The sequence below is a fragment of the Nuphar pumila genome, chromosome 17 (assembly GCF_984573655.1).
Source record: "Nuphar pumila chromosome 17, dmNupPumi1.hap1.1, whole genome shotgun sequence".
Taxonomy (NCBI): Eukaryota; Viridiplantae; Streptophyta; class Magnoliopsida; order Nymphaeales; family Nymphaeaceae; genus Nuphar; species Nuphar pumila.
Window position 1 is genome coordinate 75,696,546 of NC_143265.1, and position 16,646 is coordinate 75,713,191.

The 16,646-nt window shown below is 42.9% G+C and overlaps 1 protein-coding gene across 1 annotated transcript in view; it reads right to left on the reverse strand.

Moving 5' to 3' along the window:
- Positions 1 to 16,646, reverse strand: part of MCM9 (minichromosome maintenance 9) — a 73,295-nt gene that overhangs the window by 31,573 nt on the left and 25,076 nt on the right. The window contains exon 11 of the mRNA XM_089993627.1: positions 10,510 to 10,626. Coding sequence (XP_089849753.1) covers positions 10,510 to 10,626 — 117 coding nt within the window. The remainder of the gene's footprint in view (positions 1 to 10,509; positions 10,627 to 16,646) is intronic.

The window sequence follows — 16,646 nt, forward strand, 5'->3', positions numbered from 1 at the left end:
ACGAATGGCAGTACCAAAGGGGTTTCGTGATGGAAACTCTCGGTAATCTGGCTCAAACCATGGACACTCAAATGCGCCACCAGGCAGAGTTAGCCACAGCCATAAGTGAAAGGCATAATACGAGCACAATCACGTATGAGAAGTTCTTGAAGTTGAACCCGCCTACCTTTTCAGGCAAGGCCGATCCTGAATTAGCCGAGAGTTGGATTGCAGAGACAGAACGAGCTTTTCGGGTTCTGTCTGTTCCCGATGATAAGCAAACGGACTTCGGCACTTATCGCTTGACGGAAGATGCACAGAAGTGGTGGGACACCACCCGAACCATCCAATTTGCTGGAGTGGATACTATTCCATGGGAAGAGTTCAAGCGAACATTTTTAGACACATATTTTCCCCCGTACGCTCGTGATCAGAAGCATCAGGAGTTCTTGGAGCTTACTCAAGGAAATATGAATTTGGTGGAATACACTACCAAATTTCGGACCTTGGAGCGTTATTGCCCAAATTTGTTCGCGAATGATAAAGCCAGAGCAACTAGGTATGTCCGCGGACTCAAGGACGGATTGCGACCACGAGTGATGATAAATCTGCCATCCACCCTCGCACAAGCCATTGAAGTGGCTACTATGCTGAATGAAGAATGGGAGCGATCAAGGAAGAGTCAAAAGGACACACCGGGAAAACGGGGAGCCGGTCCGCCGCAGCACCAGGGTGGCAAGAAGTACCAGCCACCTTACAAGAAGCAAAAGTACAATGGCGGAAATCGTCCTCCGCAGCAACAAGGACAAAATCGAGTGTGCCAGAAGTGCAACCGGCCCCACTACGGACAACCTTGCCCTAGAGACACCGGAGCATGTCTCTACTGTGGAAAGATGGGTCATTATGCCCGTCAGTGCCACAAGAAGATGGCGGATATGCAGAAACGTAATGCCGGAAGAGGGCAACAACATCAACCATCTCAGCCGCAGCAAACACCACATCAAAATGCACAGAAAAGGGTGCCTGGACGAGTATATGCCACCACTGTGGAGGAGTTGGAGAAAGGAAATCTGGTACAAGGTACGGTGTTTGTTAATGGCTGTGCTGCACTTGTTCTATTTGACTGTGGTGCTACACATTCGTTCATATCTATAGAGTTTGCAAAATTACTTGGTGCACATACTGAATCTCTGAGACATGAATTATATGTGTACAATCCGATAGGATATAATTCGATATGTGTAAACTACATCCCTGATGTCATAATTGTACTTGAAGGGCAGAGCTTACCTGCTGACCTCATCTTGCTCGATATGACTGAATATGATGTCATATTGGGAATGGATTGGTTATATGAACATTATGCCAATGTTCTCTGTCGCCAAGGGAAAGTGGTTTTGTCCCGACCAGGATTGCCAAAGGTTGAGTTTCGACTCTCTAGACCTGCAGTGAAGGGTCGAATTGTATCGATATTAAAGGTTCAGAAGTATATGCGACAGGGGTGCCGAGCATTCCTAGTAAATGTATTCTCCTGCGAGTCGAAGGTCACACCATTAGAAGAACTTGAAGTGGTTCGTGAATTCCCAGAAGTGTTTCCGGATGAGTTGCCTGGACTACCTCCACAGCGTGAGGTGGATTTTCATATCGAGTTGGTGCTTGGGACGGCACCGATCTCGAAAGCGCCTTATCGTATGGCTTCAGTAGAGTTGGAGGAGCTGAAGAAACAACTCCAAGAGTTGATGGAACAAGGTTTCATTAGACCAAGCGTGTCACCATGGGGAGCACCAGTTCTTTTTGTAAAGAAGAAAGATGGTTCTATGAGGTTGTGTATAGACTATCGGATGTTGAATCAAGCAACAGTCAAAAATAAGTATCCCCTACCTCGCATTGAAGACTTGTTCGACCAATTGCAAAAGGCTAAGGTGTTTTCAAAAATCGATCTTAGATCTGGGTATCACCAACTTCGGATCAAGGACGAGGATATTCCCAAGACCGCCTTTAGAACACGGTACGGTCACTACGAGTTCGTAGTTATGCCATTCGGACTGACAAATGCTCCCGCCGCATTCATGGATTTGATAAATCGGGTATTCAGAGCGTACTTGGATACTTTTGTAATTGTTTTTATTGATGATATACTTATATACTCTGAAAGTATATAACAACATCGTGAACATTTGAGGATCGTATTGGGGACTCTCAAGGAACACCAGTTGTTCGCCAAATTCTCCAAGTGCAAATTCTGGCTCGAGAAGGTCATGTTCTTGGGCCATGTCATATCGCGAGACGGAGTCGCTGTGGACCCGGCTAAGGTTGAAGCTGTATTAAATTGGGGTCAACCAAGGAATATCAGTGATATCAGGAGTTTTCTAGGATTAGCAGGCTATTATAGAAGATTCATTCAGGACTTTTCACGAATTGCCATGCCCATAACCAAGCTTCTAAGGAAAGGAATTAAGTTCGAATGGACGGATAAGTGCAAGGAGAGTTTTCAAATCTTAAAGAAGAAGCTTACCACCACACCAGTGTTGGCTTTACCTTCAGGTCATGGTGGTTTTGTGGTCTACTCAGACGCATCAGGTACTGGGTTAGGATGTGTTTTAATGCAGAATGGTAAGGTGATAGCGTATGCCTCTCGCCAATTAAAGATTCATGAGTGAAACTATCCAACTCATGATCTCGAATTGGCAGCCGTAGTATTCGCTTTGAAAATATGGCGACACTACCTGTATGGGGAACAATTCGATGTATTTACTGATCACAAAAGTCTCAAGTACCTGTTTTCCCAGAAAGAGTTGAATATGCGACAACGACGATGGTTGGAGTTTATAAAGGATTACGATTTTACTATTTCCTATCACCCAGGAAAGGCAAATGTGGTAGCTGACTCTCTCAGTCGAAAAGCTGGTTGCAATTTGTCCAGTCTATTGACAAAAGGGTGGAATTTGGTGGAGGAATTCATTGATTGGAAACCGTTCGCAGAGGTCGTGGGAAGTATCAAATTATCTAATTTATCTGCTCATCCGGAGATCCTTACAAAGATTATTGAAGGTCAGAAAGAGGATCCCCAATATGAGAAATTGAAGTCACTAGCCCAACAAGAAAATTCACACTTCTCACTCAAAGAAGATGGTAGTATTTGGATGAAAAAGCGACTTTGGGTCCCTAGTGATCCCAAGTTGAAAGAAGAACTATTGGGTAAAGCACATAGGTCCAAGTACACCATACACCCAGGAGGCACGAAAATGTTTAAAGATTTACAACGAGGGTATTGGTGGAATGGAATGAAGCGTGAGGTCGCAAGTTATGTCTCGAAGTGTTTGACTTGTCAGCAAGTCAAGGTGGAACATCAGAAGCCTGGTGGAATAATGCAGCAAATGGAGATTCCACAGTGGAAATGGGAAGAAATCACCATGGACTTCGTGGTGGGTTTGCCGAAAACACGAAAACAACATGACGCGATATGGGTAATAGTGGATCGACTGACTAAATCGGCTCACTTTCTACCCATACGAATAAATCAATCCCTCGAGAGCTTAGCAGACTTATACATCAGAGAGGTTGTTCGACTGCATGGAGTACCAGTTTCTATTATATCAGATCGAGACCCTCGATTTACTTCTCGGTTTTGGGGTCAATTACAACAAGCCTTGGGTACGAAACTGAAGCTGAGTACTGCTTTTCACCCTCAGACTGACGGACAATCAGAGAGGACTATCCAGACGTTAGAAGATATGCTGCGAGCATGTATGCTGGATTGGAAAAGTGAGTGGGACAAGCATGTTATTTTAGCCAAATATGCTTACAATAATAGTTACCATGCGAGTATCGGCATGGCTCCTTTCGAAGCTCTGTATGGAAGACCCTATAGATCGCCTGTGTATTGGGACGAAATTGGAGAACGGTCGATAGAATCACCAATCGTGTTACAACATTACACCCAAAAGATCAAGATGATAAGAGATAGACTGCTCACAGCCCAGAGTCGACAAAAGAGTTATGCAGATCAAAGACGCAGGGAACTCACTTTTGATGTGGGGGATAGGGTCTTTGTGAAAGTATCACCCACCAAAAGTGTGTTTCGTTTTGGTAAGAAAGGAAAATTGAGTCTCAGATATGTCGGACCTTTTGAGATTTTGGAACGGATTGGAGAAACGGCCTATCGTATAGCCCTACCTCCTCAGTATGCTCAGATACATAACGTATTCCATGTATCTATGTTAAGAAAATATCTTCAAGATCTGTCACATGTCATCCAGTATGAGGACGTAGATATAAGGGAAGACCTAACAATAGAAGAAAAACCAGTGGAAATATCGGAACGAAACGAGCGAGTCTTGAGATCAAAGACCATTCCTCTCGTTAAGGTGAGATGGCAACACCATGGCATCGATGAAAGCACGTGGGAACCGGAGGCTAATATACGAGAAAAATACCCCAAGTTGTTCGAGTAAACACCGACAGGTAAATTTCGAGGACGAAATTTTTTTTTAGGAGGAAAGGATGTAACAGCCACAAATTTTACACTAAAACTTAAAGAATTATGTGGATTTGGGCCTGGGATCCGTTATTGGATCCAAAAGAAAAATGTGCATATCTGAGTATTTTAATAATACTATATAAATAAATAAGTAATAATAATTTTTTTTTAAAAAAACCACTGTTGGACCCAGGTGAATCCAACTCCTGGATCCACTGCTATCCACGCGACCCGGATCCAAACCGCAATCGGATCCTGCATTCGCAGGTCGTGGTTCTGACGGGCTGTTTCCTCGATCTGCACACGTAGGGAAAGACAATGGAACTCCGCGGTGTACTCGGCTACAGTTCGGGAACCTTGGCGCAGGGTCAGGTATTCCTTGTAGGCTCGCTCGGCGTGATCCGAAGGCACGAACTTTGACTGCATCAGTCTTTGCATTTCCTCCCACGACTGTACGCGCTCTAATCCCTGCCGCTCCCTTGATCGTTGTAGCTCCACCCACCATGTCTGTGCTAGGCCTCTCAATCGTGTAGAAGCTAACGAGACACGACGATGTTCAGCAACTGTGTGATAATCGAAGAAGAACTGCACTGCATAAGACCAGTCGAAAAACTGCTCCGCGTCGAATCGCCCCGCAAACTCCGGAAGATCCAATTTCACGCCATAGGTGGAGTGGTCTGGTGGTCTCTGTTGTCGCGGCTCCACTATTCCTGCAGGATGCTCGTTCCAGAAAATGTCGTCGTCCCATGCTGCTTCATTGCCCGTATGGCGATGTTGTTCGCCGGGATGCTGCTGCTGTCGACCTCTCTCGATGGGGGGTCGGCGGTCGGGGCGAGCCGGTTCTTGCTGACATTGCCTCGGTCGGGTTTGTCCGTGGGCGGGCACCATCTGCGGCCGATATTGTGGTACCGGAATGACGGGAAGTCCAAGGTTCGGGGGAGGGTTCGGTTGAGGTTCTGGTTCCGGACGGGTGGAATTGGTATAATATGGTTGTGGGTTAGGAGTATGGAATTGGGCCGGATACTGGGTTGGGTTTTGGGTCAAGTTTGGGTAAACAGGTTGGTTTGGGTTTGGGTATGGGTATGGGGCTTGATGGGTATATGGATGGGTTGACTCGCCCGATGGGATGTGGTTCGGGCTCACTCTTACACTACTCGTCGGACCCAGATATGGATGGGAAGGATCGAGGGTCGAGTTTTGGGGATAATAGGCTTGGTCTGAACTCGATCCCCGATCCAAGAGGTTATGGGTCTGGTTTTGACCCGGCTCAAATCCAAACTGGAGCTCCGTCCGGGTCCGATATGGGCTAGGGTCGGCATGAGATCTACTTTGTAGGTCAAAATTATTGGGTTGGTTTTGGTGCGGGGTTGCCCGCGCACCTGAACCAACTAGGTAGATTGGGTACGGGTGGCCTAGACCCAAACCCGCTCCCTGGGACCCAAGGGTCGATCCCAACGAAACGGGCCTGTGCCCTGCTGGAACAAAAACCGAGTTGGACCCTCTGATGTCAGGTCCCTCCAAATGGGTCTGGCCCGCTCCCGCTCGTAGAGTTACCATTTCGGAGCCTCTCCGTGCGGGATCGGGAGGGGGAAATGGCTCTTCCCTGATTTGGACAGACGAACCCGGGTCTATAACTGGGCCCAGCGTGACGCTGGGGCCCTGTCGACCCAGGTTCAAGTGCTGCGCCTCGTGCGTGGTGCCCGGCCACGAGTCTGGACCTGTAGGTGGGCCCAGCGCAAAGCTGGGACCCTGCAGGCTTGGGTCGACCTGCAGCATAGCCCCAGGCACGCGCGACCACTCTCCGAGCCCAGCAGGTGTCTCCTGCACACGGCTGGGGTCCTGCAAGGTCGGTCCTACCTGTGAACCCAACGCAGGGGGGCGCGGCTTGGACGGTGGGGCTGTTAACAGGGGGTTGCTGCTCATGGGGGCTCCCTGGCGTTGCTGGCAAGTACCCGGATTAGGGATCTGCATTGGTGCCGTTAGGAGTGAAGAAACAGTGTTGTGTTGGAGTTGGGTTGACGGACAGTTCGAAGGCTGAACAGGGTTCGCGCCTGTCGCTACGCCATCCACCCGATCTGTGCTTGCGACTAGGGGTTGCGGCTCGGATGCTTCAAGAGCCACCAGTCGATCATCGAAACCATCCATTCTCTTCGATAGACTGGCAACATCCCTGCTCATCCGCAGCACATTTTCTTGGATCTTTGTAAGTACATCCATCACACGCAGCATCGGGTCTTCGCTGCGAGCCTCCTCACGTTCCTCGCTGCGTACCGGATCGGTCCCTGCTTCAATAGCCATGTCGCTGGTGAAGAAAAGGGTGCGGCTTTGATACCACTTTGATGCAGTTGTCTTGGAGGAGGCGTGAAACAATGGCCACCGTGAAACAGTGGCTGAACTCTTTATTAATCTCAACAAGGATGTCGATAACAGAAGGAGATTCAATAACAATTAAAGAATGAAAAAAAAACAATAGGCAGAAAGAAAAAAAAAACAGGAAAACTGCAGAAGGTAGAAGACGGCGGAAGTTTTAATATTCTTTGCCTTCACGCAACCCTAGACAGGGCTTCTTAAAGACTGTTTACTGAACCGGGTCGTGGGTCCAGATTTGGATCCGACCCACGATCCGGGTCAGTATCTTTTCGCAGCTGGTTCTGGGGCGTGCGAGCTCCACCACGCCTGACGTAGGTGCGCAGGGGTACCTCCCTGCGTCGTGGCTCCGTCCCTGCAAGTGAGTCATATTCACGTGGTCCTTCATCTGCCCTGTGTGGTGGATCGAGTGGCACGATGGGCCCAATCGGGTCCTGCCCTGCATCAATAATCTTATACAAGTTGTATGCATGATATTGTGGGGAATTAAATATGTTGCAGTCTCATAAGCTTCTTTCTCATAGTTTAAAGTATGTTGGCTGCGATTTGTTTTAGTGGAATCCATATGCTTTCTCAGATTAAATCTGATTCAGTCATGTGCTTCTCAGTGATGTTTGAGATACATTCTCTTGTGTGTCTTGTTCAGTTGATATTGCCCATTTGATGCTCAACTGCATAGTAACTTGTATATTAAGTGGATATTTAGTTGCATATTAAGCTGCATAATTTATGATGTTCAATTGCATATTCCTTAAAATGTTTCAATGCCCATTACGTGCATATCCTCTAGAAGATTTAAATGGCCATTAAGGTGCTTATTCTCCAATGTCCATATGCATGTTAAACCGTATATTTTTCTGAAGTATTATTGCCTAACACTACATACTTGCTGAAAGTATCAGATGCCAACTAAGCTGTATATCTTGTGGAATGTTCAAATGGGAATGTGTGGAGAAAAGTATCTAGTTGTATTATCAACTCTCTAGGATTACACTGCATGCTCAATAAAGGACACCAACAGTGTTTTTGCTTGTTGGTAGAGTTTTAATACACGCCACCCTGTGTTGGGATGTCACAAGTCAAAACCTAATGGTACATTGTGGCAATTTTCTATTAAAGAATAAATAAATAATAATAATGATGATGAATGATGATTTGATAACCGAACCTATGGGTCGGTTTGTTGTGAACATATGAATGTCAAGCCAGTGTGTTGAGGGTCATGCATAGACCATCGAAGTTATGATGTGGGTCCACATGAAAATGAAAATATAATATGGTTGCCCGACTGGTTTAAAGGCACCGGGGCATTCGGCCTTGACTGGTTTAAAGGCACCGGAGCACTTTGGGTGGGTTATGCAAGCAATATGACAAAGGATTGGGACTGGTTTATACACCTTGGTAAAATGACTAAGGTTGGGAATTCTACTGCTATGATAGTAGAAGGAAGTTGGGGAAATGCCCCATACTTCGGGAACATAACTAAATGAAAAGATTAACCCACTCAGATTCGGGCCTACCTTGTAGAGGGTAGGTGGTACAAAACTCCAGGGACATGTGTTTAACTGTTTCGAGCTAAAGTGACTCGATGGTCCCCAGTCCTCGGAGTTGAGGGGACCCGGACTACTAATATGTCCTAGGTGGTAGCTCTTTGTTCTTCTGCAGAAGTTAGAGATGCATCCTGTTTTGGTGTTGGCCTTTGGGAGATTCTCTCGGTCACTGGCCGCTCCCTTAGGATTTTCAGTCTTAGTTAGAATGTTCGGGTTAATAAAATACCCTTGAATAATATATCTCTGAACGTTCTCTTCTGTGATGGTTGCCTTGGCCCGTGTGTACCCGCGGGATAAGATAATATAAACACTCTTTAGAACAGTTAGGTATCACAGTGAGTGGAGTTATTAAAGAGACATTTGCATATTCTTTCAGCATGCTCTATATTTTGAAATTAAAATGAACTGAAATCCTGAAATGGATAAATATGAGATGATTGAACTATTACATGAAAGTTATGTATGTTATTGTTGTTGCATAACTTACCTCACTTGCTTGTTAATGTTGCGTACCATGTTCTACCTGCCCATGTGAATGATTGTTGATTACTGTTGTTGTTTTACGTGCTATTGTATATACTAAAGATTTACACTTGACACCCACATCACATACTAGACTCATGATGTACCTGCATTAAGAGTTACAGTTTTCCTACTTAGACGTGGTAGTCTAATTCCAATCAATTTACTATTTTTCAGGAAAAAAAAATATGGTTTATGAGCGGCTGCGGGATGAGGCATCGGATCGAGGTTTTTGGATTTATTGTTCCAGGAATCGCTTGGGTTTAATGTAATTTTTAATTATTCATATCATTTAAAACTCTGATGATTTTCATTAATATTGAAATGAAATAAATGTCTTGGGTTTCTCTCCACCGTAATGTCTCAAAATACTTTACCCTATAGTATTAATTGTTTTCGCTGTTAATAATAATAATAAAAAAAAATCCTCTTAAATTTGGGTTAAAATTTTGGGGCATTACACGAAGCTCCTTCCAAACTTTGGGTGCAGTGTCAGCATATATCACACTTGATGTCAGGTCTTTGTGAAGTGAATTAAGCATCCAAGATAGAACCATGTGGTTGCACCTCTTCCACACTGCAACCATGGATGCCAGATTTGTGGGCTTTGGAATTGTTCCACCAACAAAACCCGTCTTGTTCTTGGCACTCAATGCCATGGACATAGCACACTTCCGCGTGGAGTCTATGCTGTGAGAACTTGAGTAACAAGAATGGCATCTGAATTATTTGAATGATGCAGATAAAACGGATTTGCAATCAATTCATTGGCTTCATCGTTCTTTGGTGAATTGAATGAATCGGGATTGGAAGCCATGGAAACGAAGATCTAAGGTGTCATGCTCTAATACCATGATAAAAGGGAGAACACAACTAGAGGCAGAAATCTTGATTAATTCACATTTAAGTCAAGAATGTGTACATATACAAAATTGTGAATCCTTTGAAGATAGGGATGAGATATCCAAGAGATCATATGTACAGCTATGAGAATTTTCAGTTACAAAAACATACAGAAAATGGACCTAATGTACAGCTTTACCTTACCATAAATATCAAGTAAAATGACAAGTTAAAAGGAAACGTAAATAGGAAAATTGTGGAGTTTCCTAATACTTACACATCATATTTGATTCTCACATGAATAAAAGCTCAAATCTGAGCTAAAAGCTGTGGATTTTGCAATGAAGTTGGTTCTATTTACTTAATTATTGAAAAACACCCATAACCACAAATTGCTAAGAATGAGTAACAGAATTATCTTTTTTTTTCTGAAAAGATGAAAAGGATTTGTGTATCAGCATACCCATTTGATAAAAGAAAAAGGTAATTAACCTATGAGGGGTGTGTCTGCACACGAGCATGTGTATATACACTTATATTCCTAAGAATTGCCAGTTTACACTCTAAACCGGAAAATAGTATATCTATGAAAACTTATTTTCGTTTGTTGCTGGAAGGGCATGCACGGAGAAAATGAATAATAGTAACGATGCATGTCAACCAACTTTAACTCCAGAAACAGTCATTTTAATAAACAACCATTTCAAAAACTTTCAACTAAGACGCCAAAATTCCTCCTTAAACTAGACATAAGAAAAATGACATCACCTCCATCCTTGACGGCAGTAACAGTTAATCCAGCACTTGTACTCCCCAATCCAGTGGTTATCACAGACCGGTTGCACAGTTTAGCAGCAAATTTCAAAAACTGAGACTTTCCAGTGCCTACAATAAAATTGCAGCCATAATAAGCTTTCATCTCAAAAGAAAAAAACAATTGTTCTTTGAATTGTTCAGATGAATAGCTTCAATCTATCATATCCCACATACTAATTTCCATTTATTGTAATATAAGATTTAAATTGGGAAAATATAATCACCAGCACTCACAATAATATGTTAGCATTTTCCTAGTAAATAAAATGTTCTCATATTTCACACACACACACACACACACACACACACAGGAAATATTTTGAAAATATTGTGACATTGTGATATTTCAAACTATTGGAAGATTAAAATATCACGATAATACATGATACATTATCACTATGTGTGAAAACTTTTAATTCTAATTATATTTTATATCTTAAATGTGATTTTCATATTCTATACCTTATATTTTTAAAAGTATTCTTTACATCTTTGTGAAAGACGTTGCTAAAATATAATCTTTCTTTTTAGTTTTCATTATTTTTATATTCTTCATTTTAAAATGCCAACATTTTCCTTCTCGAGACATAACCAGATCAATATATTTGACTATCACAGTCACCCACACATGAGAGAGAGAGAGAGATGCATAAGTACAAAAAGAACAATCAGAACATACAAAGCAAGATTGGTAACAATGACAAAATATAAAATTGACCAGGAGTAAGCAACAAAGCCAATGCACCACATATTATGATAATAACAATTTATTGAGACCCTTACACAATAATTATGCAAATGTGAAAGATCCGTATGTGTGTGTGTGCATGCACACACACACACATATTCTGCTATCATTGATGCTAAGCATATAGCATAGTTAAAAGTTAAAAGTGCAAAGCAGAAATCAAGTTGCTCAATATAATATTAAACAGAAAAGATGCAATATCTTATTTTCTATTGAAAAAGTAAGGTTCATTTTATTTTTGGGTTTGGACATTATACCAGACCCGTGTCCATGTTGTATATAGTATACATTGTATTCTGGGTCTGGATATTATACCAGAGTCGGGCCCATATTGTATAACCAAATACTATTAATACATGTTTTAGGTCACGATTTCTCTTTGCTTTCTCTCACAAGGCAGGTTCTGAAGAGAAATCTCACATGGTATCAGAGCCATAATTGGGGTTCGAAGGAGCTTCCAAGAAAGGTACGACCAGAACCAAAAAGTTTCAATTTCTTACTTCTCTCGTCTTCTTCACTTTCGTTCCTCCAAAAAAAAAGGGGGGGGGGGGGGGGGGGGGGGGGGGGGGGGTCGACCAGACTCGTTTCCTTTGTCTTCTTTCTGGTGGATTCACGGCTCACGTGAAGTCCAATACCATCACGTCTAACGTGAATCCCTTAAGTACAAAAAAAAAAAATCATGTAACCCTCCTGTTTCACGTGAATCCCCAAAGTTGAACTCCTCGGTTTGATCGTCTGGTATTGGAAATAAATTCGAATATTTTCCAATATTCGATTCTTCCCCTTCTCTTGGTATATCCAGATCTGATCGTGCCTTTGCACCAGATCTGGATCGCTTCCCTTCTGCGCATTCTCCTTCTTCGTTTGGGGCATTCTTCTTTTGCTGTTTTTTTTTTTTGACAGAAGTCTTCAATCTGATCCTATTTCTATCCATTTTCCCACATCGTATTCATCTACGTTTTGCCTAAACCACAGTCAGTCAACGTGTAGATCATCCTTATTGCATCAATCTCAAACCTAGGAAAAGAAAATTCTAACCTGTTTTTTTTTTAATCTGACAGTCTCCGATCGACGGTTTCTTAAGGTTGCTCAACCGGAAAAAAAAAGGGTAACCAACACTCTTCTCGGGAAATAGACTGAGCACTTAAGTTTTTCTTCTCTCCATTTCTTTCATGGATTCTCATTCTTCTCAATCGAGTCTTTCTTCGAGTTTTCTCAATCAGCTTGTTTCCGAAAAGCTAACCACCTCAAACTTCTTGATTTGGAAAAGACAAATCATTCCTTTTATAAGGAGCCAAGGTCTCTTGGGTCACCTGGATGGAACCACTCCTGTCCCGCCCGCTAGAATTTGTTACGAAAGAAGAGAAAGATGATAAAGGGACAAGTTCAATTGTGTATGTCAAAATATCTCAACTGGGAAAGGAAAGACCAATCAGTAGTTGCATACATCACATCTACCTTGTCTCAAGAGGTTCTTGTTGCAATTCCTGACAATTGTACAGCTCTGCAACTCTAGGAGAGATTGGTTCAGACGTATTCACAAGTCTCACAGGCGAGGATGGTTTTCCTCAAGAGAGAATTTCAGATGCTGAAAAAGGACTTCATGACCATCATGGAATATCTAAACAAGATGAAGACTATCACAGATCAACTTGCAGTTATAGGATGTGCAGTGAGTGGCAGTGATATGGTGCAACAAACTCTGAGTGGAATGGGATCCGACTATAATATGATCGTCACTTCACTATTGTGTCTGCCTGCTCTTCCTACTTTTAATGAGTTGCGAGCTAAATTGATTCAGTATGAAATGACTCTGAAGGGATTTGTTGAAGAAACCCATATTCATACAAATTCTCAAGAAGTTTTTGCCATAGGAGTGACTTATGGTCGAGGAAGGGGATGAGGGGGACAAGGGCGAAATGGACACGAAGGACGTGGATTGCTTCTCACTCCAAATATGTTGATCCATGCTCAGGGACAAAAATCTATCCTCACTTGCTTTCTTTGTAACAAAAGGGGGCATATTAAGGCGAATTGTTGGCACAATCCCGAAAATAAAGGAAAAGCTCCACAATCCGAACCAAAAAGAAAGTCCAACAACATCAGAGACAATGGAGAACTTAGAGATCTGTTGATATCCGCCTTGTCAGAATTGAATTTAAAGCAGAATGATCAAAGAACTTGGTTCGTCGACTCAGGGGCAGCAACTCACGTGACTGGCGATGCAGGTAAACTTTCTAAACCTATTCCTTATTTTGGCAAAAATAAGATTGTCACTGGAGATGGATCCTACCATTCTGTTTCTCATATTGGAAAATTTGTCATTCCCATGTCACATTCTACTCTTGAACTTTCCGATGTCCTGCATGCTCCAAATATCAAGAAAAATATTGTTTCTGTTTCTAAAATTGTTGATGATAATCATGCTTCAGTCGAATTCGCTCCCTTCTCTATGCAGATCAAGGACCTTCGCACGAGAGAAACATTCGTTGAAGGAAAGAGAAAAGGCAATATGTACGCCTTCCAAGAAGCTCCATGTCACCCCGTCTGCCCTACTCATCTGCAGTGTTGTGAGAGGCGTATGCCTCAATACCTGAAGCGTACGCCTTAGAGGCGAGGCGCACGCTCAAGGTACTGAGGCGTGCTGTGATGCTCAAATTGCCCCTCATCAACCTCCAGAATCCCCTCCTTCATCCCCAAGTCTTCCTCCTCCGCCCGATTCGCCGGCTGTGCTAACCCCAAGTGTCGGTGGATCCACCGCCACGTGTCGGCCAACTGCTCCTCCGTCGCTCCCTGCCTCCCCTCCCACCGCTTCACTTCCATACCAGTTGTGAGAGGCGTACGCCTCAGTACCTGAGGCGTACGCCTCAGAGGCGAAGCGCAGGCTCAACGCCTCGCTTCGCCTCATCGCATTTAACAACCTTGCTCATCTGGATTCGAAGTCTTCATTAGAGTCCTGTTATTTCCCTCTAGCAAATGTTTTTAATATTTCTGAATGTAATAAACCTTAACTATGGCACAGTCGGTTAGGACATTGTGGGAGTCATTTTATTGAGAAACTTGTTTCTAATAATCTCATTTCAAAAGAAAGTCTCAATGTAAATGAGAAAAGTCAGAAGTGTTCTAGTTGTCTTTTATGCAAAAGTCATGTATTGCCTTTTCATTCTGTTAATAAGAGAGCTTCAAAGCCTTTTGAGATAATATGTTCTGATGTATGGGGACCTGTCTCGGTTGTCTCTGGATCTGGAAGCAGATACTACTTAATTTTTGTTGATAGCTACTCTCGATATACCTGGATATATTTCATGAAGAATAAGTCGAAAGTTTTCCTTTTGTTTCAAAACTTCCTTTCTTTAGTAAAAAATCAATTCTCTGAGTCTATCTAATTCTTCCAATGTGACGGAGGTGGGGAGTTCTCATCTAGTGACTTTATTTATTTTCTTCAAAATAATGGGATAGGAAGAAGGGTGTCCTGCCCACACACACCTCAACAAAATGAGATTGTTGAGCGAAAACACAGGCATATCGTCGAAAGTGACATGAGTATGCACTATGACAGTAATCTTCTCATTAATCTATGGACAGAGGCCTTTCATTCTGCCATACATGTGATAAATAGATTGCCTATGATTGTTTTGGAAAATAAGTCTCCTTATTACTGTCTTTTTGGGGTTCATCCTAGTTATCATGATTTACGTGTCTTCAGATGTGTTTGTTATGTGCACATTGATCGGTCCCCGAGGAACAAGTTTCAGGACAAGGCTCAGAAATGTAGATTTGTGGGATACGCAGATGACTACAAAGGATATAGGTGTTATGATCCCGCCAACAGACGTATCAGAATATCAAGAAGTGTTGTCTGTGATGAACAAAATTTTGATCACCAAGTTGGGACAACGGATATGTCCCCTACCACAACCGAAGTTTATTATCCTTGGATGAATTCAGAACTTTTTGCTAGTTCCAATGTCGTCTGTGCTCCAGATTGTGTGCATCAAGATGGAGAAATGTTCGAGACTATTGGCACATCGGGAGCACAGAATGGGGAAGAAGTACCAGCATCGGTATCGGGCAGATACAAGGGCATTTCCTATACTAGACAGAGAACGACAGCGTCCGTCCCTTTAAATCGCACCCCAGCAGCTGCACCTACTTCATCTCATACTCTCGAGGTCAGAAGATCGAATCGCATGCGACATCCTATTGATAGGTGAGTCAGCTATAACAACTTCTTGGATTTTCAGCTTTTCTTAACTTCCCTTAATAAGGAAGATGAACCTATCCACTTCTACCAAATGGGTAGAAGCCATGAATGATGAAATGCAGGCCTTACATGAATGTGGAACTTGGAAAATTGTCCCTAGACCACCTGACAAAAACGTTGTCGGATGCAAATGGGTCTACAAAATAAAGTATAAACCAGATGGAACCATTGAACGATACAAGGCAAGACTGGTGGCAAAAGGGTTCACCCAAGAAGCAAAGCAAGACTATGATGAGACCTTCAACCCAGTGGTGAGAATGGGAACGATTTGAATCATCCTTTCTTTGGTTGTTGAACATGTATGGAAGCTAAGTCAACTTGATGTAAAAAAATGCATTCTTGCATGGAGATTTAAAGCAGGAAGTCTACATGGAACAACCCCCTGGATATCCCGAGCAAAATTGTAAAACACGTGTGTGCAGGCTAAAAAGAGCTATCTATGGCCTAAAACAAGCATCTCGTTCTTTGTTTGACAGCTTTTCACTTGAGATTCAAAAGCATGGATTTTCACGCTCGCTATTGGATCACTCATTGTTCATTTTTAGAAGTCAGAATATGACCACCCTATTATTAATTTATGTTGATGATATTGTCATCACAGGAAACTCTGAAGATCATATCCAAAAAGTAAAAAATTTATTGGGTCAGAGGTTCAAAATGAAAGATCTTGGTGCCTTGCGCTATTTTCTTGGTGTAGAAGTCGACAGCCAGACTCATGGCTTGACTCTCACTCAGCACAAGTATACGATAGATGTTCTCAGCAAGGCAGGCATGAAAGACTGCAAGCCTCTAGGAACTCCAAGTGTGCTCCACCAAAAACTAAGTGCTTATGATGGAGATCTGTGTGATGATCCCACCAGGTATCGCAGTCTAATAGGGATGTTACAGTATCTCACATTCACTCGACCCGATATCGTTTATTCAGTCAATCAAGTTTCACAGTTTATGCATGTGCCACGTACTGGCCATATGGAGGCAGTTAAGAGGATACTCAGATACCTGAAAAGAACCATTGGAGATGGGTTGATATACTCTCCACAGTCGTCTGGCAAGGATGTGCATGAACTTACTGTATAT